Source organism: Triplophysa dalaica, chromosome 20 (genome assembly GCF_015846415.1).
Source record: "Triplophysa dalaica isolate WHDGS20190420 chromosome 20, ASM1584641v1, whole genome shotgun sequence".
In the NCBI taxonomy this organism is placed as follows: domain Eukaryota; kingdom Metazoa; phylum Chordata; class Actinopteri; order Cypriniformes; family Nemacheilidae; genus Triplophysa; species Triplophysa dalaica.
The window spans coordinates 6127290-6153341 of NC_079561.1; the positions used below are offsets into that span (position 1 = coordinate 6127290).

Consider the following 26052-nt stretch of genomic DNA (forward strand, 5'->3'; position numbering starts at 1 on the left):
TGCTTTGCTGGACAGATACACGCAGACACATGTCGACTATCCTGTCTGCCATTAGTAAACCAAGAGCGTGGTAGAGAGGGAGGAAAAAAGCAAAAAACACCTTATACGCCTATTAAGAGTCTCTGGTCTGACCGCAAAGCCACGTTTGGGAGTCTACACAGAGAGCCAGACTAGCTGCCGGCGCCCTTTCCTCCCCCCCATCCTGCGCTGGGGCCAGCAGGCCGACCGACCGGCCGGACGGACTTAGGGTGGGAGGGGTGGATGGGGTGGGGGGTGCAGTGGAGCCGCCTCTCCTCCGTCACTGACTGGCTGTGGTTGACGCCTGGGTCAGCTCTCATGTCTGTCCCTCAGATTTAATTAACGGGCCTCTCCGGCGCAAAGCGAGCTCGGCACGGCGGCCAGCTTCCTCTTTCCTGCACCGTCTCACAACTCCATGCAGTCCTCCCTCCCTCGATGTCATACAACGCTGTGCTCATTCATTTGTTTTGCACTTTTCCAACTCTTTCTTCTCTCTTTCTCTCTCTCAACCACATACCCACAGAATAATACCGACATAGAAGGAAGTAAACTAGACTGCTGAAGAAAAAAGAAAAAGGAGTCTCGTAGCAAGGAAAAATGAATGCTTGGGTCTGCTTGTATTATGCTTTGAGTTAACATAAGGTTGACATTTTACATATTGGTACTTTAAACTTCTATATCACATTATGTATAAATAAATAATATACATGGTAAAAAATATATAAAATAAGTGCTGTGGTAAAAAATATCAGCAATTCCTGACAGCCTTATATGGAAATAAAAAAGCATATTTTTTCAATTTTATTTATCTAAAATCTAAGTTACTTAATAGCTTTATATTTATAAAACAGTCATATAAAAGAAATATCACTCACATTTCTGCTGCTGTGCTGACATCACAGCTATAATTCAACCTCTACATAAGATACACACCTTCAAAACCACAAAGGTCCACTGCCAGCCACAACAAAGTATTATTTTAAGTAGCTTGTGTGTCTTGAGTAAATGACAACTAATAACTCTTTTGTACGTTTCTGATCTTCAAACATCTCTACACTAGCACATCAAGAAAACAACACATTTCCAAACTAGGCTTGTAGTTCCCTGGTCGACCCCTAACCTGGCCCAGGAATGGACGGTTCTCTAATTTCACTGGCAGACAGAATTAGATGCGCTGTGTGATCGGCTTGGACTTGTTTACAGACACATCTCTATCTGCTTACAGCACCTCTTAAACCTCTTCGTACATGCTCAAACTGACATATTTTGGTCACCAGCCGCCCGCAGGTGGCTCCCGTTCATATCCCTTTGTGTCCTGCTCAATTAAGATTACGTTTAAACATCCTCATTGTAGATTACGAGAGATTACACTAGTTTTTAACCCAGTGCTTAGATCTCGAGTCCAGTTCAAACATCCGGCCCATTAAAGGGGTTTCATCCATCTTTATACCAATTAGATCAGAGGAGCAGGAAACGGTCTTAAAACTTATACTGAGCCAATGCCACTGTAAAACAACTGAGACATTTACAAAATAATCATCCTCTGTAGACGTCTCAAAGCAACAAAATAAACAAACGTTATTGCGCATACACGCTTTTTTGGCCCAAATTTTAAAGCATAGAGAGATGTTTCTATGAAGCATGTAGATTATTTCTTATAAATAAAAAGAAACAACAAGTTAATTACATAAGTTAGAAAGTTAAAAGTATGTCAAGCCTGTATTATTTTGGGTTACCAATGGAATAACCGTCATTTGGCTAAACTTAAATGCGACATAGTTACATGACTCATTCAACTTTTTTTCTAATAATTAACAATAATATTCAACAAATTGTTTATTTAATACAATTATTATAATTATACAATAAAATATGAATATTTATTTAATCTAATATAAATAGTTAACTTCGGGCCAGGCGTGTGCGTCCGATGAAACTTTAATATCAACTATTTAATATAAATTATAAACTATTCCTACAAACTCAAATTATTTACAACCACAAACAAAGACTCTTTGCTACATTCTAGTTAGCTAAAACAACCTATTTGTAAATAAAAACGATTCAACCTGTGAATGAGATTAGCACACAATATGTCAAATAACCGTCATTTTGGTCTGGGATTAATGATAAATAAAGCTATTTACTGCAAGTAGTTTCAACAGTGGTTTAAGTTGTGTGCTAAGACAGAAGAAGACAAGAGCATTAAGTAATGGAATAAAGACGGCCACAATGGGACGCGTAATAAGCTTACAGCCCTCAATCATGCAAATTACACCGAATTAAAATACTAGCACACAGTCAGTGTAATTGTTCTACATCAATCAAGGGATAAAGCCTGCAAAAACAGAGTACTACGGTAATAAAACACTATAATGCAGACACAGAGAGAGAGCATCGCAACACATTACAGTGAAATAAAGATAATGCAACACTGCACATTTCACACGTTTAAGTGTGCATCAAAATCATACAAGCGTTTTGTAAATTATGACGTTCACTGGTTTTGTCCCAATTAATGTAACATAATCTTTCGATCATTAGGGCTATAAACATACGGAAACAACATACCAGAACATTAATCTCCGATTATGTTTTGAATGTGTAAATGTGTCCCAGGTGTGCCATCTCTAGGCGTGTCTCACCTGAGTGTGCGGAGGCGAGGCTGAGGTCGGAGCAAGGCTGGCCCTCGGGCATGCCGTGCTGTCGGGTGTGGTGCAGGTTGGAGATGATCGTTGAGAGGTCACTGTCACGACTGCGAAAAGGTAAAAAAGAGAGAGGGTAAATATCTCGACGGTCAAACTTACCAAATGAACAAATTAAACGTAACATAGCACAATTGCACCACAAGCAACCCCAAAAAGCAATCGAACACGGCCGACCTGCTACACTCTGCCGGTTTTCATGTCAGGTTTCGTCCCTTGGAAGCCGAGACGCGTTCTGCCTTTGGCTCTTTTGCCCTGCTTCTGCGTTCATTGTCTTTTGGATTTTAAGCGTATAATGAGCACTGACAGACTCCTGCGTCAAGCAGTTTTGAGGTTCATCCAGTCTCATCTTCAACCTTAAGATGCTCTAATCAACACATTCAAGTCATAAGCAGTTTATGTGCTTAAAACCAGGTGATTATGGTTTTTATGATCGCTCTGCTGAAATCGCCTGGGTCTCTGAAGACAAACGAGGTGGACGGGGGATGAGTATAATCTCCACAGATCTGTCATTTTACAAAGGGGACCTGATAAGTAATGAACAAAAGGGGATGGTTTACCACATAACATGAGCGTGTGGATTTAGACATTTGTGGCGCTAAATAAATTCTGTGGAGTTCATGCGATATTTTAGGATGTGTTTTAGGGACTGATGTGTGTTATGAAAACATGCAACTTTGACTCCCAGGGAACTGTTCATGCCAGCTATTTTGAGCCTGTGATGAAATCGTTGCCTATTAAGCTCAACCATGTCCTTTTATCTGGGATCTGAGAGGTTCAAAAAGGCAGTTTATTGTCTCTTAAATCCAACTCTAAATTTAAGGATCACGTTGAAACAACTTGAAAACATGCTTCCAATGTCCCCCATGTCGAAATAATGGTTTGGGGTTAAAGAGCTTCCGGCTATAAAACATGAAAATATGCAGTCAATTGCATGAATTGCATTTATTGACACACTAACATTGCAATAGCATGTGGATGTGTTTTATCGTATATAAATAGTGCTGTCAATCGATTTAAAAAATGTATCTGATTAATCTCACATAACATTAATGTTTTTGAATATACTTTTACATTCTAATTGTTTCACTTTCATCTCCAAAAAAATGTAGAAACAACAGATTTCTTTGGGAACATCATTTTATGAATGAAAGCCAACATTCCCCTTATAACCAACATTCTGATGTTAGCAACTAATGTCTCAATTGATCAAAAAAATCTTTATTTTAATGTTAATTATAGCCGTAATCTTGTGTGTTTTTGTTCATTCAAGCACAAAAGAGAACAAAAAGCGGCCATTCTCCGCAATCACATTTTTCAAACTTTACTTAGTGTGTAATATTGCTAATATACCATAAATAATACATGCAAAAGGATAAAGCTCAAAGTTAAATGGCAAGCGAGATGCTGTCTTTAACAGAATTCACTTTTCAAGGACTACAGAGAACTCCTAGAATTGACTACAGCCCACTACTTCCTGGGTACATGATGTCAATATCCCGAAAGCTTTTAATAACCTCCCCCCAAAGGAATACGCCAAAAAAGGGGCGGGGCCTACCTAAGAGAAGAGGAAGAGCAGCTGGAGTAGTGTTTGGTTATCAGAGATTGTAAACATTTGACTGAGCTACACGCTAAACTACATTCACTTTCATCACAGTCCTACAGCTGATAATAAGAATTCAGCTACACACATTCTAAGATAACCAACAGTCAGATAACAGCTTCCATGACTCTGTGAGCTGTTCTGTGTAATACACTGATTGATATTGTGTGTGTGTGCACATACCTCTGTCTAAAACACGTATATGAAACGTCCTCTCAAGTCCTGCTTGCAGTTTCCTAGTCAATATGCTTCTTTTATTATCCAACTCGGGTCCAATATAAAAAGGCAAAACTAAAGGCTTCTGTTATTAGTGATAACCGATCTGACGCCGTTCGGTCCAGTGTGATTTCGCTCACCACAGTAGAAAAAACGTGATCTCTAACAAAGATTGACGTTTGCGTACGCACTAGCAGACCTCTGTTACACTTCAAACTATCCGCATGTTTTTAACTGATGAAGATGATGCCATTGTTACTGTCTATTGCTGAAGCCCAAAGCTTATGAATTCATGTGCACTGAGAGCGGCCGACCAATCACAACAGCTTAAGGAGCGGAACTGGCTGATATGGTATGGGTGGGACACTTTCACAAACACACTCTTTGTGGGGAACCAATCACGATAGACCTGGTCAGCTTTACCAATCGGAGTTTTTCGTAAGGAAAGAAACCGGAAGAAATCCAGTCGTTTCGTGAGAAGAGAGACAGCGGTGGACGATAGATTTTTTTTAATAGAAACACTAATATTAATACAAAAAGTCATATTTGAAACATTAATATTTTTCAAAAGTGCACAAAAAAAGTTTTAAAATGTGCAATAAAATTAAACTGGCAAAACGTCAATAAAATCTGTCAGGTCTCAAAAATCCACTTGACCCTTTAATCAACCCCCCAAAACATAAACACAGTAAAGTCAATCTAAACAGAACATGAGGGTTCAAGCAATCAGCAGACTGACAAACTGATCTCAGATCAGAACCGCTATCTTTTCTCTACACTTGTCTTCTCTCTGCATGTCCCTTCAAGGCCAATTGAAGGGTTTACAGATTAGGATTGAACAAGGCCATTCCCTCAATCCATCCCTCCCTCCCCTTTCTCACTCATCCAGCCCTCTATTAACCCACGTCAGCCCTGCTAGGGCCATGTCGTCTCTATAGAAACGGATAGCAGAAGTGTGTCATGAAGGTATTTTAATGCAATCTGATTATAGCTTTGATCGCATTATAACGCATAATGATTTCAAATACCCGATTAGCAAATATCAGATGCACATCTCGCAGCGCAGTCAGTCTGTGGGTTGCACTAATGTCAAAAGAAGTCTGAGGGAGGTTTTTGGGGGCTCTCCGCTGTGTCGGGCTGTGGCCCTGCTGTTTGTGGCAGTAGAAATTCTAGTTTTACAGTGCACAGATTACAGACTTGGCTTTGGTAATGTCACCCTGTCACACTTACAGTTCAGCTAGAGGCAGGAATTATTTCTCCATGACCGAACACGGCTGCAAATTTACTTGTCATTCCGAGAACCCAAAATGTCTATTGGTCGAATGTATGAGGAGCAAACTCATGGATTATATCTTGATAATGACAACATATTTAGCATCAAAAGTGTATAATGACATCATCAACAATACAGATCATCTAACCAAATAATATTTCTTTAACGTAGTTTATTTATTAAATATCATTCACATCTAAACGTTATTTAGAATCTGACTATTCTTGTATGGAAAATGCACTTTACTATACCATACTTCTTTATTTAAAAAATGAAAGTGTCATTCATTGGTCATCCAAGTTCCTCTATCCATCCCCTTAACAGCGCATCAGTCCAAACAACATCTCCATCTTCCAACGTACATTCTGGCAGCTAAGGGAGGCTATTATCCTCAGACGGAGGCTCTGCGGTGAGCTCGCCAGCAAGGACATTGTTAGCGGGTTAATTAGCACACTTTTCCCCGGCTGTCCCGGTGAGGGCCTTTAATGAGGCCTCCCACGACCGGCGGGCAAGGTCATAATCTGCGTCAGGGCTGGAGCTAAGACCCGGCCGCCTGAGTCAGCGATCCTGCACAGGGGAGCATAGGACGGACCTGACAGCTCCGCTTAGGACGCGAGCTGCAGCTTATCGCACTCTGAAGACGATCAGCATAATCTCTATCTAAACTGGTCAATACCTCTTACGCTTTCTCGTAAATCGCACAGACAATCTGCCCCAGATATGACCCGCTGAGAGAGAGGACATGCGCAGGGTTATAGTCGTCTGTGCATTAAAGTCTGGACTAATTCGTTTTTCTGTTTTTACATACATGCATTACAAATTATGGTCTGCTGCATTGAATTATCTTGTGCTTACCAGTAAAAGTAACTAAAAGTGAATAAGTACACAGTTTTGCAGCATGTTTGCAAGTAACTTACTGTAGATTTAATTACTTTCCTATAAGTACTGTTTTCAATTTGAGTTGAACTTTACTCAAAATTGACATGTTTGTCTTGTTTTTTTGTAAAAACATATTTGAAACATCTTAGATTACAAAACAATTACATAAGAAAAGTGACCAAAGATATAAAGTCATGTTTCATGAAAGAAAATCTAAGAAATAAACATGTTTATGTTTAAAAACACTCACTAACATAAATAAATGCTTGATAACTGATAACCGATCAGATTAAATATTCCTTTTTAATAAAAAGATTATCCGATCTATTTGTAAAGTATTTCAAATCCAGGCAGAAAGACAAGGGAAAACTTGACAATATTCGACATGTATCTTAACGTTCATGCATGAATTTATAAGAACCGTCATGTGTTAATTTATTTGTTTGTTTTGTGTGTTATTATTGCTCTAAGGGGAATGCACATTTTTTGTCTGAAGAAACACATTTTTTAAAAAGATTTTCAGTCGTCCACTTGAGTGAAAAGTATGCATTTTCTTTCTGTCTTAAGAGATATTGTATGTGTCCACTATAGTGACCTTCATGTGTGAAATATGAATCCATTCACTAAAACAGACAAGTTTGAACCGATTCACAAATATGAATCAAACTAACCAAGTCTGCTACTGTGGATCAGATTTAACCAGCAAAACATGAATCGGGTGCATTCAAAGCAGCTTTACAGTCTGTGCTTTACAAAGAAATGAAAAATCTGTGACACCACAACGAAGAGCAGAAAACCTTTCCAATGGCAAAGTTCTGCATCAGCTGTGTTGTTACTACTAGCAGACACATTTCCTCACCACAGCGCTTACATGCACTGCTGAAAGCACTTCCATCTGTTCTTGATGTGCGTCTCCTACAATGCACTGGGTCTATGAGGGGGGTTTGTGGTTGACTATGGAGAAAACCGAGTGCACCTGTGCAGGGCTTTGCTTGACGCTGAGCGGAGATTCATATGCTGTATATCTGATAAAACCCCTTTATATGTAGCTGTGCTACTTGTGCAATATATTTATATCCATAGTACACATATGATTTTACTGTCATTGGGATGTGTAAAGGGGTGAGTAAGTATTGTCATTTCAGGTGTGCTTTCCCTTTAAAACAATGCCTGCTTGTTTTTGTTATTTTGGATTAGCTGGAAATTTCTAACACGTTTGATCTCAGATGGGATACCATCTGAACTGTATTTTTTTGTAATAGAAACCATCTAATGAATAGCAGGAATTTAACAATTGACTTGAGATTAAGATAATGTGACGGACCCTGTGGGCCTCATGGTAGCAAGTGTGTAGGGGGGGTGATAGTGCCAGCACAAGTGCCCCTGCAGGGACCCGGGAGACACAAGCTGGCGCCAGTTACAGAGGTCACACGGAGAGAGTTGGCAGACTGGGCATCCTGACGCCAGGGCTTACACTATTACTGAACACAGTGCTGATAGTCTCACCCTGACACACACAGAAAGTGGTGCCAAGCAGAAGGTGAGAAAGCATGTGGAGAATTGCCTCCTTTTTACATAAAGTGACAGACGAATGAACTAATAACTAGCACCTTATAGAAAAAAATACAAAAAAATCTGAAAATGTAGCAGTTACTTTTACAGTAAACTGTTATTGTATTTCTATGAACACCCTTCCAGTTTCCACACAGTGAATAAGGAATCTTTTCGAAGTAAAAAGTATACTTATGCTCGAGAAGCTAGAAAAATCTTTGAAAAAAAATCAATATTTTTCTCTGTTTTTAAATAGCAAAAAAGTCTGTTGTTATTCTGCTCACATTCGAAGCGAGCGGCCGGGCCTCAACTAGCGAAGGGAGCAATAAATAAATATCGAAATAGATACATAAATAAATGAGAGTGCAGCGCATTCTCCTGAGCTTTCTCGTTGTTCCTGCCTCACAAAAACTGATGGGAGGTCGATAAGCATGCGGAAACCCAGAAAAGTAGAAGTGAAACTAAATATTATTTTGCCGCGCTGAACGTTGCGTTGTGCTGTTGGAAAATTAGAAAATGTGAAGAGCGGAAAAGGCTTTGAGAGAGATGTCTAGTGAAATGTCTGTTTAAAGACAGCTTCCCTCTCAACTTGTGACATTAATGACATTGATTAACTCATGTGGTTGATGTCAAGTGAATCAAAGGAGATGCTAACAGGAAAACAACACATGATTAAAGCATCTTCACTGTTTTAACGACTCACACCGGAGTGACAGGAATAAGAACAGCAGTCAGCTAGAACATGTGTTCAGTGTTTATGCTCTTAAAAGACACCTTCTCGAAACGTCGGCAGAATGTCTTTCCATAAACAGGATATACAGCTGCATTTGATGAAATTGTTTTGTTGTAACATTCTCCAATGAATTGACTGAAAAGTGCACAGAAAGCTAAAGGGCGTTTCACAAATGTGATGCAACTAAATAACCTACACTCTAAAAAGGAAATTCCCATGATTTCAATTCTCTGAAATAAATCGTTATACCTAAGTGCAAGTTAAATACATAAAACATCTTTGTGTGTGTGTCTCTGAACATTGAAAGAGATTGTCACATTTAAAAATAAAAGTTTTGCACTAAAAATGTTTGACACAACAGGCCTTGGTTGCAATTAAGACATTTTTCAGTTAAGCACGGATGCAACAACAAAACACATTTGATGCATTTGTCTATTTCTAACAGGGCTTTAAAGTACACTCTTCCTGTAAAGTAGTAAACTTTAGAACACACTTTAGCCTGGAACTGGACGACAACCACTAATTATTGCCTCAGGAGTAGGTTCTTTCCAGGAATCTTACAGCATCGTGTCGCCTTCCCAGCAGTGTGTCGTGCAATGCTCCGAAAATTGCATAGGGAAATGCCTTAACAAAACAGATGAATGAATGGAGCACATGGTCACATCATTTGAGGTCAACTCTTGAGTACACATCATTTTCTCAGGTCTGAGAGTGGCGCTACGACGGACCACACAAATGGATTGTATATGAATGATTCTACTAAGCCCAGTATAACTCACCACCCAAACATCAGACTGTGTGAAAGTAAAGTAGGTATTTTGATCCACAGTCTGAGTAGATTTCATCATAAAGCCTTTATGCAAGTGCAAAAATATCTTTACAGGAAAATTATTCGCAGTCGTCGACTAGCCGCTTCTTGTAAATGAATTATATTCTATATTCTAGCATTAAATCTGATGATCAATACATTAAACAAACTTTCAGACGGGTTACTTAACTTGTTAACTATACTACAGTGTAATTTGAAAAAGAGAACTTTTAACTGTACATACCAGCATTTTATGACCCCAGTACTCTACAGAACCTGGTTTGGGTTGGTTTCAGTCCTGAGGCTTGGACCATCTGATTTCCACTTCTGGCTAGCTGAGTGCTTATGTTTAACTCCAGACAGCCACCAGAGATGACGGAACGCCTTGCTGGACAAATGCTTCTAATGCTAAACACAGACGGGTCGGGCCTTTTTCTAAAGCAGCCACAAAACCCGAGGGAAGACAGACAGTATGTCTACGCAGGCAGGTGCAACAGCTGTCTGATTTATCTGCTTTCACTGTCCCTCATGCTGAAGGGGAGGGTCCACCATTCGGGAAACAACCTGCCTCCTCCCCAGCTTCAAGTAATCCAATTATGTTTCTACATTTAGTGTTTTCAATGGATTATGAATAATAAAAATCGACACAAAATTGTGCTACATGCATTCATGCATAAACTGATAAACGCTGGCTGGTTATAGTTGAAACTAGTTTTTGGGCAGAATAATAATGCAAAGTAATCATGGGATGGGATTTTTTGGAGGTCTTGCTCAACAGGGTGTCCTCTAAGTAAGTATACTATCTTATATAATCCATGATGGTTACTCAGTAATGACCCAGACAAGCAGTCAGCACTTCTCAAAGCCCTGCTGTTGACACACTTGACTGATGTATGCTCGTACTGTTGTATGTTGTATGCTTTTGTATAGGCTTGAGGAAATGATTGGCATTACCTTGAAATGAATACTATAACATCTCATAATCATACATTGGATTAATTAGTTAGGATTTCTGTAGATGGGAAGTGCGACTATATAAAATACCTTAATATACGAAAATATATAAAGAATTGTAATGTTCACATTAGTTTGAGAGTAAAATTATTTCCTGGTACATTTGGTTAAAAATACATGTGTCTTTATGGTAAATAAACGTAATAGCACTTTAAAATGTATCATTTAAAATCCTATTTGCAACTGTAAATACACCAAATATAAGAATAAATAAAACCACCAAACAGCATAACGTAAAATTAAAGAGATAGTTCACCCAAAAATGAAAATTCTGCCATTATTTAATTACCCTCTAGTCATTTTAAACCTGTATGACTTCCTTTTTCCTGCAGACCAGAAAAGAAGATATTTTGAAGAATGTTGGTAACCAAACAACTGTGGTACCCATTCACTTCTATTATACAGACACAAAACCAATGCAAGTAAATGGGTACTGCCGTTGTTTGGCTAAAGGGTAAATAAATGACCAATCTTTATATTTTTGTCTGAACTATCCCTTTGAGAAAACATATTTAAGTCTCTGGACTATTTTTGTGATTTTGTGACATTGACCATGTCAACTCCTTTGGACAAAAGGGCAGATTTCCTTGCTTCCAAAATCATGCTGTGACAACATTAAAATAAAAAGATGCAAAATTTCAATTCAATTTAAATCAAACTGTTATGCTGATAATATAATTCAGATTATATTCTAACATGCAAAACTAAAACATTTGTACAAGCAAACTCAGACTGTTGGCTTACTGTTTATATCAGATACGTCTGCACTCCAGAAACGCTACGCACGATTCCACCACAACACTAATATAAACTGCGATGATGAGGCGTAAATACGCTCAAACGTAAAAAGAAATCCCCATCCTTCACCATCCATTGACTAAATCCAATTTGTTAAGACCCCTCCACAACTCACTTATCCAGTCCAGCTCAATGGAAATTGAATTTCATAGATTGAACATCCCATTATCTCCTCTGGTCAGATCTTCATCTGAGTAAAGTAGGGGTGAGGTGAGCGGCCCCGGAACAGAGGAGAGACGAGGCTCCTCGCAGTCCGCCGCCTTTAACAGGGTAAAAGCCCTAGATATTAGTCATAAGTGTTCTTTAAATTCATTAGCGTCTTCGCGCGCAGGGCGTCTGAAGTGTTGGGGGGGAATCTCTATAATAGCGTTAGCCGGCAATTCTGGTGCCTGGGCCGTCCTCGGTGTCACAGGGTAAGTGGCTCCTTGGAGCCGGGCGGCTCAGGGTTGAGTAAAGGCGGCGATAGGGAAAAGGTTTGTGTAATTTTGCAGATGCTGTTCCGAGCGGATACACTCTACAATAGCTCAGAGCCCTTCTTTATTATACAAGTAGGCCTATACAACAAATTTGGGTCTAGAAACATCAGTTTCGAGTACAAATAAAGAAAAAGCACACACATTGGATTGGTCGATGTTTTTATAAAAATCGAAATCCGACATTACTATGACCCTTCTATGCTGAAAGAGGGCATGACCTCACACCCATGTATAGGGCAGCGTAGAGATTGACATCCCAAAAGTTCTGTGCAATAACCCAAATTTAACGCTTAACACCAATAGGCATCATCCAAGCCTCTTATGTTCTACAACCAACTGAACAAACAGGATTTCCTCCCCATTTACAGCCGTAAAATAGCAGATAACTAGTTTCTACTGTTAAAAAACCTAAAAATAAACGTTGCGTAAAGAAACGAAAATGCGGCTAAATAAGTCACCTTATATATGCATCAGTGGTGACTTTAGGAAAGTCTGACAGCCTCTATGCTAACAGACATTCAAAAGCCAAGTTGCTAATGAGAGAAAGAGAATATTGTCTTCTCTTTCTCCTCTCATTAGAAGCTCTGAGGTTTCTTTGAGATTTAACTATCCAAAACACTGTATCCAGACGCCGCCAACACAAACTCTCGGCGAAACAGATGCGGACTCCTAATTTCAAAATGTGACTGAAAAACTACAGATACTCAAAAGACATCCTTCTTCAGACGGTCTCAAAGCAACATCTAGCTTTGAAAGGCATGCTCTAGTGATTAAAGGTAACTTAATAATAGATCACAACCTCGAGGCTGATCTTTTCAACAAGTTCTTAAGTAAAAAAGCACAGATGGGTTAACAAAAATGCGGTTCCCCAGACTCACCTGCCAGGGCTGACATCTGCTGGCTAGTTATCACCCGTAATGCATTTAGGCGGAACAAAAACGCTGGCGGAAACCCTATAGCTTTAGCCACTGCTCCTAGCTCGCTGCGGCACTGACCACAGGCAAATAAGCTTCTCCAGGCTTGTGTGCCAGAGAGGAGGGAAGCCAAACACAGCACATGAAGATTTAATGAATGCCGAATTCCTTAATTTCCCTAGCACTGATTGGAGACGGAGATGTGGAACTTGTAGCACATTACCGTGTGTTTTATTTTTGCGGTAAGCGTACCTTCTGTGTTTTTCTTTATGCAACTAGCTCATCGATATTAAACTGCTCCAGCCAGACTTTTATAGCCAGGCCCACACAGAATCTGTATGCGCACCACTCCACAGAAATTGGAACAGCTGACGTTCATAAAACTGTACATTACTTTGGCTAATTTTAATATTTTTAGCTATGATTAAGAGCGTAGCACACTTTGCTGTTTATAAACTATATTTTAATCCTTTCACTAGAGTTGTGTAGATTCTTAGGATAAAGAATCTGCACAAAAATGTCAGAAAAGTTCAGAAATTCTGTCTGGGTCTGATTGTACCGTATAAAGCGCACAATGCCACCCTATTAAAGAAAACTATTGCAGTATAATGGAGTCAGATATAGTGCTATGGTCCTTTGATATTATGGCATTTTCACTCTATAAGGCCCACAAAATAAATATTATTACCATTATACAGGCCCATAAAAGTGCAAAATATGTTACAAACAAAACAAAAATACTCACAGAAATGAGTAACGTTAAGCAAACAAGAGCCACAATATCATGACCTTGACAGAGTTATACATGTGACTTATATGCAAACTTATTTTAAATGGCTAGTTCATCCAAAAATGAAAACAATTTCAACATTTACTCACCTACTTGTCATTTCAAAACTATTTGACGTTCTTTCTACTGCAGAACACAAAAGAAGATATTTTGAAGAATGTTGGTAAGCAAAATTACGGCGGTACCCATTCACTTCTATTGTATGTACACAAAACCAATGCAAGTCAATGGGTACATCTGTTGTTCGGATATAAACATTCTTCAAAACTGATTTTTTTGTGTTCTGCAGAAGCCATGCAGGTTTGAAATGACAAGAGTGACTAAATCTTGACAGAATTTTCATTTTCAAAGTTTTGCATTGAAATTCCGGTTGGCTGCTCTTAAAACATGACAGAATTCTCAGCATCAAGTAAATGGAAACACGGCTATAAATACATCATCAACAATATCACCTTTTATATAGTTGATGAAAAGTCCTTTGTTTATTTCTGTGTGTACCCTGTGAGCTCACATTCAGAGTGGGCACATCCCGTGTTTGTCTGTATGTGCCAGCAAAGCAAATAAGTGCATTTGGGTGTATTAGTATGCATGTGTGTGTGAAAACAGGGGACTGTAAGGAGTCCATAAATCTTCTTTTCATGTTGTACCGACAGCTGACCCCTTTCCTGCAGGCCAGGCTTGGCGCTACCAATCCCTGCCATGGACTGGCACTTGGCTTTCAACCATCCACCCACCCACCCACTCACACTCTCACACAAACACACAAGTTCTCACCTCTTTCTCATGATACTGTAGTGCAGATCCTCCTGTTTGATGTCTGCATGATCTCCGCTGGCCCTCTCACTGCCCTCGCTGTCGTCACTGCTAAAAACGGAGGACAGCTCCTTTTTGGGCACCCGTGTTGGCGGCAATGGAATGGTGCGTTTCTCTGCCAGTCGCCCACGGTTCTGTAGGAGCACAGATTGAGACAGAATGAGACTCTGGGAACAGCTTTCCTCAATATTACTGACTTAAAGTGTGGTGTACAGTGAAATAGCTGAAGCTCTCCATGCATCGTCGAGGTTTCCATCTTTCTAGTTAGTCCAGGCTTTCTTAAACTCATTCCTAGAAGGTGTTGATTCAGATTGTTCCAAAAGACCCCAGAGGTCAAACTCATTTAATGCAGTAGCTAATGAATCTCACGAAATACGAATCAAAGGTCACGCCTCTGAAGCAAATAATGGTAAAACAAAAATGGAATTACACGACAAAACAAATTCAAGACTTAACAGCAAAACTCAGGAAGAGTCATTCAGAGGTAAAGACCACTGATCCACAAGACCATGATGAACGATGGATGAGTGATTGAAACGTGATAGTGATTCCCTCTCTCTCTCTCTCTCTCTCTCTCTCTCTCTTCGCATCAGACATCTGAAGACAGCGAGGGATGAAGGGGTTGAGGGGCCCCCGGGGTTTAGTGTGTGAAGCTGGGCGACCTTTAATGTGACCTGAAGGGGTCAGTGCAGATTTCTATGTTACCATCTCCACCCATGAGTGAACAGAGATGGAGAGAGAGGATTCAGCGAGAGAAGATTACGAAAAAGAGAAAAACAGTATAATACTGTTTCTCTTTGAAAAAAATCGGAAAAGTCTGTTTGTGTGAATGGGTGCTGCGTGTGTGTGTGTGTGCACGCCTGCATCTCAGCTTTGTTAAACTTTGCCGAGCCCTGCAGCTATCCTTCCTCCACACCCAAAGCTTGCACGCGCACATACACATATGCAGAGCATCCCACAAGAGCCCAGGCGTGAGTGGCAGGCCGGGGCAGGAGGTGGAGAGACTAGCCAAGAGGCAAACAGGTGCAGCCCCTCTGGATTCTCTCAAGTGGCATACATTAAAAGAAGGAGGGAAAAAAGCAGAGAAAGATAAAAACATCCCTGAGGATGGGCAGGCTGCACACACAGTTTTCATGAGCAACCGTCTTTTTTCTTTTTGCAGAGAAAGCAGATTTTTCTCATTGCTATATCTTTCCCGTTTTTTTAACAGAAAATGTAATATTTTTAAAGCTGAAGTGTGTCATTTCTTCCCTAATGGAATATGAAACTGGAAATGATTATTTTCAAACAGTTGCCTGAATACTCTACATATCTGTCATTGGCTGGGCAAATATTTAGTCCGGCGGCCCGCCCCAAGGCACACGCACACCATTGGTCGAGCCTGTGTTGCACTATTTTTTGTTGGCCACACAGTATCACACGGCCAACAAATACTTGAAGGGACTGTTCACCCAAAAATGTCAAATCCGTCATCATTTACTCACTCTCAAGTTGTTCTAAACCTGTAAACTTCTTTGTTCTGATGAACACAGAGAAATACTTTTTGGAGAATGTAGGAAAGCGAACAGTTCTGGGGCATTTTTGACGTCAATTGTAATTTTTCCTACTATGGTAGTAAATTGTGGCCAAGAACTGTTTGGTTACAAGCATTCTTCCAAATATCTTTCTCCGTGTTCATCAGAACAAAGAAATGTATACAGATTTGAAACAACTCGAGTGAGTAAACGGAGACATGTTTTTTGGTGTACTGTTCCTTTAAAGTCATCTCAAAATATAAAGCTTCAGTTTGAGAAACACTACAGTATACTAAGCTATAAATTGAGTACTGCATTGAGTGATACTTCAAGGAAATTTCCGTGTTATTTTAATTTTGTTTAGTGTTATTTAAAACGTTTTGTTTAGACAAACAAATCTCTGATAAACCCAAAATGATACAAAACCACAAACATACAAACAAATCCTTCAAATTCTGACTCGAAGTATTCTTATCAGCCACTAGGAGCCGTACGTAAAATGCACTTGTTTGCAAGCTGCTATACTGATGCTTTATCAGATAAAGTTGGCGTTGAGAGACGACTGTTACCCACATGGCCTCATCCGAGACAGGCCTTCATACACACACTTCCCTGCCCCCATTCCTCCATCCAGCCAACCCCCACCACCACCCTTCTTAAGCTTCTCCCGGAAAGCCCCCGTACAGCCCCCTCGCTTTATTCAGCGTAACTGACGCAGAACCTGGGGGCGCATCACTCTATTTCCGGTAACACTTCCGCACAGAGGGAGGGTGTTTCAAAACAAAAACATAAAAAAACTGGCCTTCAGTTCTCGCCTACACTCATTTACACGAGCGCACGCACTGTCATTCAAGGATGGAAAAAAATATTGAATATGAATTTCCTCCGAGCTGTATTTCTATGAATAAGCCCACCCACGGTTAATGTCTGCCCATCAATGGGGCTAGGCTATATTTACATTTGTATAACGCACCAACAGACACACAAATACAAAACCACACATGAACTAAAACGAGTGAGCAATCGACTAGCTTGATGTTGCCGTCTTTGACCCATAAAACTCATGAGCAGAGAAGTTATGAGAGATCTCGCAGACAAGACCTCACAAGTGCAAGAACAGATTTTTTCCTCGATTGGTCAATGAAGCCAAGAAATTAAAGCAACACCTGTTCATTTGCAGTATATAGTCTATGTGAATATAATCCAAAATTAATTTATAAAGTATATTCAAAACATACAGCGGTCTCTCATGTCTTATTGCTATGGTAAGGTTGTCACCAAAAGTCAAAACAATGCTGTACCTGCCCTTAACAGAGCAAGGACATATTTTATCATAAAGACATTCCTTAACCACCTTGGTTGGTGGTAAAATAGCATTCCCACTGACAGCGGCCAAATCACTCAATCTGGTTCCTACTCAACTTCCAGTTAGTTTATTGTTGCATATTTAATTATAAAATAACAAAAAAGACGAAGAGAACATACTTTGAAATGCTGTATAATGCATTTTGCCTACTATGATTTCTGAGGGCGTTCTTGGGTTTACAACATTGGCTCAGACTTGACAATATGGATGTTATGAAAAAGCAGAGAGACGTTTTCTTGGCGCAGCATTTTCAGAAAGGTGCGCTGGCCTTCTGCTTAGACACACACGCAACAACACACAAACATGCGTACAGAAGCAACGGCTCATGACATTCCTGCAGCTGTGGCGCGCTCCCCCAGCACTGTCCCCGGGGGACGAATGCCTAATGAGTCACGCGTCTGTCTGCTCTAACCTCTGTGTGTGCGTGCCGCAGCCATGCTGTGCATAAGTGTGGAGGCGGGACGCTGGGCAGACTTGGCACAAGCTGGGGGTGGGGGCATGTGGGTTGGTGTAGCACGGGGGTTTAATGTACCTACTTAAATCTATTGGCACAACACGGAGAAGAGAGAGAGATAAAGACTTTATGTGCTTCTGGATTACCACAAATTTGCCAGATTCTTCTGGTACCATCATTTGATGTGAACTAAATCAACTTTTCGCTTCAACGCCACACCAAACAACCTTCACACAAACCCAATGTGTAAAAGCTTATAGAAGTACACTATTTTTGGCAAAAGTTGACTATCAAAGTATGCTGTGGAGGTTTATATATGGCAAACTAGGAAAGAGTTGAAGAGCAGTGCCCCCCCACGCAACCCATCCCACAACAACCCCCCGCCAACTTCCCCCCGACCCGCAGGGTGAGCAGGCTGTGTCAGCCCAGTGAAGCGTTCCCCGGCGCTGGGAGGTCAGTGGCAGTCCAACCATGCGTGCCAAAATCTCTCTGCCTGTGTTTGGATACCCCCCTCCCTTCCGAAAAGACAGCCACAGGAGAGCTTTATGGACAGGTACTGATTCCACCACACTCCCAAGGAGTAAAAAACAACAGGAGCTGGAACCAAGAAAAGAAGAAGCGCAGAAAGACAGAAATCTTCCGCATCCATTAAAACTTTCCCAAAACTTCCAAAATACATTGAACAAACAAAGTGTAACAAAGTAACTTAAATAACAAAGTATTATTATTATTAAAAGCTTTTGACAATTAGTCTATGATTAAATGTAAGGTTAGTCACAAAAAAATAACCAAAAAACTTAATGGCATCAGTAAACAGAAGAACTGGGTCAGTGTGTAAAAATTGACATTTGGGAGGAGTGTGTCCATAAATAGCCACTGTGGCTTTGTAATGATCTGCTGCATGGGCTGATAGATAAGCCCCGTACCTATCCCACCGACACCCACATAGACACGCCCATCTCTGATACCAGCAAACACACCCTTCCCCCCGCCTGTAAACCTTTCCTGAACCATGTGCGACTCTTTAAAGGGGTCATATGACGCAAACACGTGTTTTTCTGTGTCTTTGGTGTGTTATAAGTTGCCCATGCATGTAGTAGACATAAATTGCTCAAATTAATGTGTCGAACAAAAGATGCATTCTTTCTAAAAGCAAATGCTCACTCAGACCTGCCTGAAATGACTCGTGTAACAACACCCCCACAAATCTACATCAGTTTCTGTTATGAGTTGACTAAGCCCCCCCAAATGCAAGTAAGGTGGGCGTACCTGTCAGTACAATTGCGTTGGAACCTGATGTTCCAAATATGGGCGTTAAATTCCCGTCACACGCTTGCAGTATTCGACCAATCACTACGCACTGGCTAACTCGCCAATCATAGCACACGTCGCTTTTCAGAGCAAACATGCACATTATGTGGAAAATACAGCGTTTTTTACCTGAAATCGTGTTTACACATTGCATTACAATCGATATTATTAATTTTTTGCCGTGTCATACGACCCCTTTAAACTTCGATGATAATATTTCCTGATTAATTTTTCCACAAGATCCGGATGACAGGTGACCAATTTAAAAAGGTACGCACACTAACATTTCACCTGTAAGCAAAAGAAAAGATCCAGAGACATAAGTGTGCTTCAAAGCGTCTCTGCGGCAGCGGCGTCACAGTTTGAGACAAAATCGGCTAATGAAATCAACGGAAAGAGCCTGTTGTGAGTTTGGTGCGGCTTTCTAGTGGGCTCTAATTTGCTTTAATTCATGAATGCAACACACTGCGGAGACTGCCTGGCTGCTCGCTGCTGTCCTGAGGAGGGATCCTGCCGTTGCCATAGCAGCATAGCCTCGGCTCCATGTGAGGGATACAAACACACGGCTACACAAGCGCTGGTACGGCGCACAGACGCACGCACACATTCTGTCTAACCCCCCGCGGTGAGGGAGCCGTTGTGAGACTGTATGGCGTCAGCCCCCGTTCCTGCTCGTACCCAGCCCTCCAGCAACGCTCTGCCAAATGAGCGTTGGCCTACGCTGTCAAACCTCACCTAATACCACACGCTCAACAGAGAAAATATCCCGCTCTAATTGAGCTGCCGTTAGTGAATTTGAATCATGCATTTAACACCTGAATGACTTGCACAAATAAACCGTTTGTATGAATGTTCTCCCATGTCTTTGCATGTGGTAGTTCGGAGTGTTTAAGCAATTGTTTCCCAAGAGAAAATCTAAAGTCATTGTATACTCACTTTCATGTCGGTCCGAAAACGAAATAAATTTTTATGTAGTTGTTTACAAACAATGACAGTTTATGATGAGCACGCATGTCAAGTGCACTATATTCTATTATATTTCCATAACACTTTTATATCATCTTTAATATTGTTGGGGTATAAAAGAGCACAAACATTCTTTCTATGAGTGATTCAACAAAACAATTAAATCATACAGGTCTGGGATGAAACTAAGGTGAGTTAGAGCAAGTAATGCCAAAAAACTAAAATTAATTATACATTTGGTTTTATGCAGAAAAAGGTTTGGTAGCATTATAATAAATACGTCTACAACTGTTGAAGCAGCCCTCTTTGAAGGACCAACTCTGCAACGTTTATACTGCAAAACATCTCCCTCCATGTTTTAAACCAGCTTGATTCCCAACCAAACAGACCCCCACCGCAGCCCCCGACCCAGGACGCGGTGGGGGGAAGCCCAGATTCGACGAGATATTTACGAGACGGAGCGGAGTGTAATTTCCTGCCAGCCTCCACTAGTTCCGCTAAAAAAACAAGGGAAAGGAAGCACATTTCTCCTGGGAGACAACAGCCAGGCCAGCTGAATGACTCCGACTCTTAAAGGAACAACAACATCATCCATCCGTCCTCACAGAAACATACAAACAATGGCACCGTATCATCAAGCGCATAATCTACATAAAATCGATTAAACAACAAACCACAACAGCATAAAGATTAATAGCTCACATGTCTAACCTAAACTAAATCTTATAATGAACTCATAAACCGAGAGTTAAACTTATATGTATTGCCTTTGATATGAGCAATGGCAACATTTACAAACATTTGACAGGCACTTTTATCAAAAGCGACTTACATTCATTTATCTAAACCATAACTTTTGCGCTCCGAACGTGATTCTGTACCAACTGACCTTTTTCAGCTGAAAAGTGAAATAAAGCCAGAATGATGTTTAAATGATTCTAAGTCATAAAACATGTCAGAACTATTAATGCCTCACAGAGACAAACACACAGTGTCACCATATTCGGTTATATTGAGCAGGACAGGGACTGTTGTTTTGTACATGATTTTGTGTTTACATTTAATCTTGTTTGAGCTGTGGAACCCAATTCACACAGGTTACGTTCGCACAGCAATAAAATGATGGGGTTACAACCAAATTTAAACTGAATTGTATCTGTTATGTTAGAAATAAAAATGACATGCTTTAATATGAAATGTTCTGATCTGTTACTATATTTACAGGCATTCGTCAAAGCATTCAGACTTTTGAGAAGTGGTTTGACTTTGTTTGCCTGTTTAGACAGACAATATTTGCTCCTGCTTATTGTTGCACACACATGCGACATAAGAGCCAAACCTGTTAGTAAATCCTGTTTTCAATACCAGACACTGACTGAGTGAAAATAACCAAAGAAACTCTTTTAAAGATCCAAAATGGCTGAAACAAGTGAGATGATGCCTTTTTTATTGCTAAATTAAAATCACTTTTACTTCAACAAAGTAAGACTTAATGCTGTTAGAATGCGTGTTCTTGACAGACTATGTGTAAAGTAAAATAGAAAGTGTGCACATATAAAAATGTAACTAATAGAAGGGGTTTTAATTACATTCTTGATGTTTTGTATTTCTTGCATACGGAAACATTCGCAAGTGTGAAGATTTATATCTTGTGTGAAAGAATTTGTGAGATGCATTCTGTATCTGGTCATAGTTTGACAGAAGCCAGCCTTGGCCTATAGAGGTAATAAGCATCATGTTTTTTCTTCTCTTTTGATGTTAAAACACTTTTTCCTATGTCAGTTTAACATCTTCGTGTAAGCCTTGTGCTTGAGTAAGTATTCATAGCATTTATATCCGCTGCTTATGCTCATGATAAGTCAAACCAATAAAGGTCACATAAATAGTGCAAACCGAAGATCAGAAACAAAAATCACCTCACAATAGAGTCAAATCTGAAATGATGCAGATAAAGTCACACCCCTTAAAGGAAAAGTTAGTCAAAAGTTTACATGCAATTCTTTTTATTTGTTCATCAGTCAGATAAGGCCCTAAAAAAAAAAAACAATGCAACAGTTGACAAGACTCCTAAGTTTCATCATGAAAATCAGCTTCTATGAGATTCTGACGCCGTCAGTGTGAGGCAACGTAAGGGCCACAAACAACTAAGCCTTTAGGATTTTATCTCTTCTGGCTGTGGCTCAGGTCCTCCTCAACAGTTTACTACCTGCATCGCTCAAACACCTAAAGCTTATCTGAAGTGCCTTCCCTTTGCGTGCCGCTGCCTCAGTAATCACCGGTAGCTGCGTTCAGTAGCTCAGTAAGCTTCTTACGCCCTTCCCCTCCAGATTAACCGTTAAAGGCGGCAACAGGCACGCTCAGATACAAACACAGCACCCGCATGGACAAATAAAGCATGCCAACCAACCACTAGCGTGCTGCTCTGTGCATTCTCACACACATACACACAATGTTCATTGTTCTAACAGAGATGATTGAAACAATAAATTGAGAATTAAAGATATAAAGGTTCATAAACCAGCTATGAACATTACCGATTAACTTTAGTAGATGACCACTGTGATACTGCCACGTCATTTGGAGTCACATAAACAGAGACAAAAAAATCTCTAAACATGCCCTCCGGTGAGAAGAACCTGTCAACTACTCCCAGTTCTTTCTGACTTTCATGCATGTCCTACAGTAACTTGTTTGCATTTTAAATGATCGAAAAAGGAAAATATAGGGCACGTGGCTTTACACCTAACACAGACAAGTGACCTTATACTTCAGATTTGATTCAAACACATCGAAACAACATTTCCAAACATTTCACAATTCCTTGTACTTGGTCCTTATTTACTTTCTGAGAAACGACCATGACAGTACAAGTCAGTGTCATGAACGGCTTTAAAGGGATAGTTCACCCAAAAATAAAGATTCTGTCATCATTTACTTACCTTTAGATTGTTCCAAACATTATACAGTTCTTTGTTCTGCTAAACACAAAGGAAGATATTGAGTATGGAAGAATGTCAGTCTAATCCCCCATTGACTCCAATAGTATTTATTTTTTCTCTACTATGGCAGTAACTGGTAGATATGATTTGTTTTGGTTCCTGACATACCTCCAAATATCTACCGCTGTGTTCAGCGAAACAAAGAACTGTATACTGGTTTGGAACAACCCGACGGTGAGTAAATGATGACAGAATTGTCTTTCTTGGGTGAACTATTCCTTTAAAGCAATTCAGGAAAAAAGCATCAAACTGTATAATTCATCAGCAGTCATTTGTAAAAATCTGCAAACTTTTAATAACATTTCGGAATAATCAACTTTAGGTTCTAAATAAAGTAATGTATTTGTTTTTTACATTTCAAAATACACAAAGAAATCAAGTGATGAAGACCCCAGTGTACACTTACCACGGGAGATGAAATTCTACAGCCGGGGCAGTCACAAATTGGAGGGTGTACCTGTAAGATTCCTTTGGACATAAGCGTCTTCAGACTTTTCCCTAGAAAATTAAATAAAAAAACTCATTAACCTTTAACATAACTGGTAATGTACACAAACGTACAGAACAATAGTAACATTGGTGATTAGGTGAAAATGCACCACTCCTTTAAAACGGAGTCATTCAGTGAAGGATGTCCCTGCACCTTCATCTACCAGTAACCCCAAAATCCGTCAAACTCAACATTCCATAAATATAACCACAAAACAAGTCTTTAAGTCTTTAAAGAGTCTTTAAAGTTCATACCTCTAATGCAAGTGACCAAAAGCGATACTCGGAGGACCAAACATTACTGTGTGGTTTCACGGATGTAACAGAGAACAGAATTAGTCTGCTAACCAAAATAATCTCATCCGAAAGGAGACTTGAAACCCCCGATAATAAACTCACCTATGCCCAAAATGAACGGTAAATGTAACACATAATGTAACATCTTCAGGTTTGCCGTTTCCCACGTCATAAATGTTTTGAAATAAAATCGACAAGTTATAATCTTTGTAAACACAAGCTGCTTATTTCAGCCCTAACATACCTGATAACACGTCGCTGTTTTATAATCCGGATCTACTCCACTGCGTAACGAGAACGTAATGTGTTTCGTGTTTTAGTTTATCATAAATAAAAAGTATACACATTTATTCGATGTAACGTTAACACAGACTTGAATACCTGTACAATACACGATAATCTCCACATTAAGCACTGTGACTTATCACCCTTTCCTAGTTTTCTTAATGAAGCACCCTGTTTCACCAAAGGTAAAGAGTCAAGAAAAAAGTCCTCTCATTTTTAATAAATGTAGAAACCCTTTATTTCCAAAAGCGCGAATCGAGCGCTAACAGAGCCCGAATGATTTAACATTACGCGTCGTTAAAAACGAATATACATACATAAGCAGAAGGTATTGACTCGACTTACCCTTGTGCCTTATACTTCGTTTCCAGTCTTTGGCTGTCTCTCTTCCACTAACAAACTGGAACTCGTTTGGGGTGAGCCACTCACCCCGGTATTTGATGGAGGGCCCTTTGCTGCCCTGGCACAGTTTGTTAATATACAATAGTGCCTTGTTTTCCCCGCATTCCACTTCGATACACGGCTCTCCGTTGTCGAAAAACGGCTGAAAGTCCGGGATAGAGGAGAACCTCTCCAGCATGAAGTCGTCCGGGTGATGGTGAAGGTGCTGTTGATGCAGCGCGCTGTCGTGAAGCCCCAAGTACGCGCGGTGATGATGGGCGAAAATGTGGTCGTACGGCGGCGGATGAGGGGTCACCACGGGGATAGCGGTGGCATTTAAAGGGGCCAGGTATTCGGACTGGTTGAAGGCGGCTAATGCCATGTCTTCTCCATCCAATCTCTCCTTTTTGATGGCAGGCATGTTACCCAGAGCGCAGCGCCGGTAACGAGTGATTAGCAGTTCATGCGTCCAAACTTATGTCCCTCTTTGCGGAGTTGGCGAGTTTAAAAGACTTCCAGACGCGCCGGTGTGTTTTCGCCGCTCCCGCGTCGCTGGCTGACAGCAGCTTGCTTAAGTTCGGCGACAGATTGCCATTCACCACCACTTCAGTCTTCTCTATAGCCCTTCTCCTCACTGCACTGCTCGCATGACGGGTCTCCCCGCGCTCCTGCCCACCACATGTAATCGGACTAACACCTGACATCTCCACCAGATATGAACGAAGAACATGGTTTAATGATGGTTTTATCCTTCAGTCCATTCAAAGTACGTCCTTAAAAATAATCGCTATCAACAATATGGTAACTTCGATGTGTTTATTTCGCTCGTCAACTCTGAACCGGTAACTCTGAAAGTAAAGATCATTAACTAGGACGTTTTAATGCATAATGCACGATGCATATGCAGTGTAGCCCACGTTGAAGTTCAGTAGTACATGCACATAGGGGTGTGAGCCAGACTGGCTTGGAGCATTTTCAAACGTGTCGAGGATAGGAAATAATTATGTTTTCTCTTGTGCGCATATTTGAACTCTTCGATTGCAAATGATGCCTGGTGCTAATGGTACTTTTTTTCCCTCGCTCTTTTTTTAACCCTAATACGTCGTTAAAGTCACGCTTTAGTTCACAGACCCAGACCAAACAAGATTTGCACTCTCCGCCGCTTCTCAAACTTGGCCCATTTAAACAGCGGAGGCAGCGCGAGCGGGACCACACTTAAGGGGGTCCGCGAAGGACGAAGTCGCGTCACAATTACCACTCACTGTTTTAAGTTCACGAACAACATGCAGTTCATAGCTGCATGGTATGCTTTCCGTTCTAACACAGATCGTTGGTAAACGTTGTTTTGTAAAGGTAAATGGATTTGTTCACGATAAAAATACATGCTACATTGTTTTCA

The 26052-nt window shown here is 40.4% G+C and overlaps 1 protein-coding gene across 1 annotated transcript in view; it reads right to left on the reverse strand.

Annotated features, from left to right (window-relative positions):
* The window catches only part of samd11 (sterile alpha motif domain containing 11), a 52135-nt gene extending 26329 nt beyond the window's left edge, over window positions 1-25806 (reverse strand). The window contains 5 exon segments of the mRNA XM_056733758.1: window positions 2664-2773; window positions 14553-14725; window positions 23608-23699; window positions 24618-25117; window positions 25119-25806. Of these exon segments, the coding sequence (XP_056589736.1) occupies window positions 2664-2773; window positions 14553-14725; window positions 23608-23699; window positions 24618-25117; window positions 25119-25357 (1114 nt within the window). The 5' untranslated portion in view covers window positions 25358-25806.
* Between the last annotated feature and the right edge of the window lie 246 nt (window positions 25807-26052).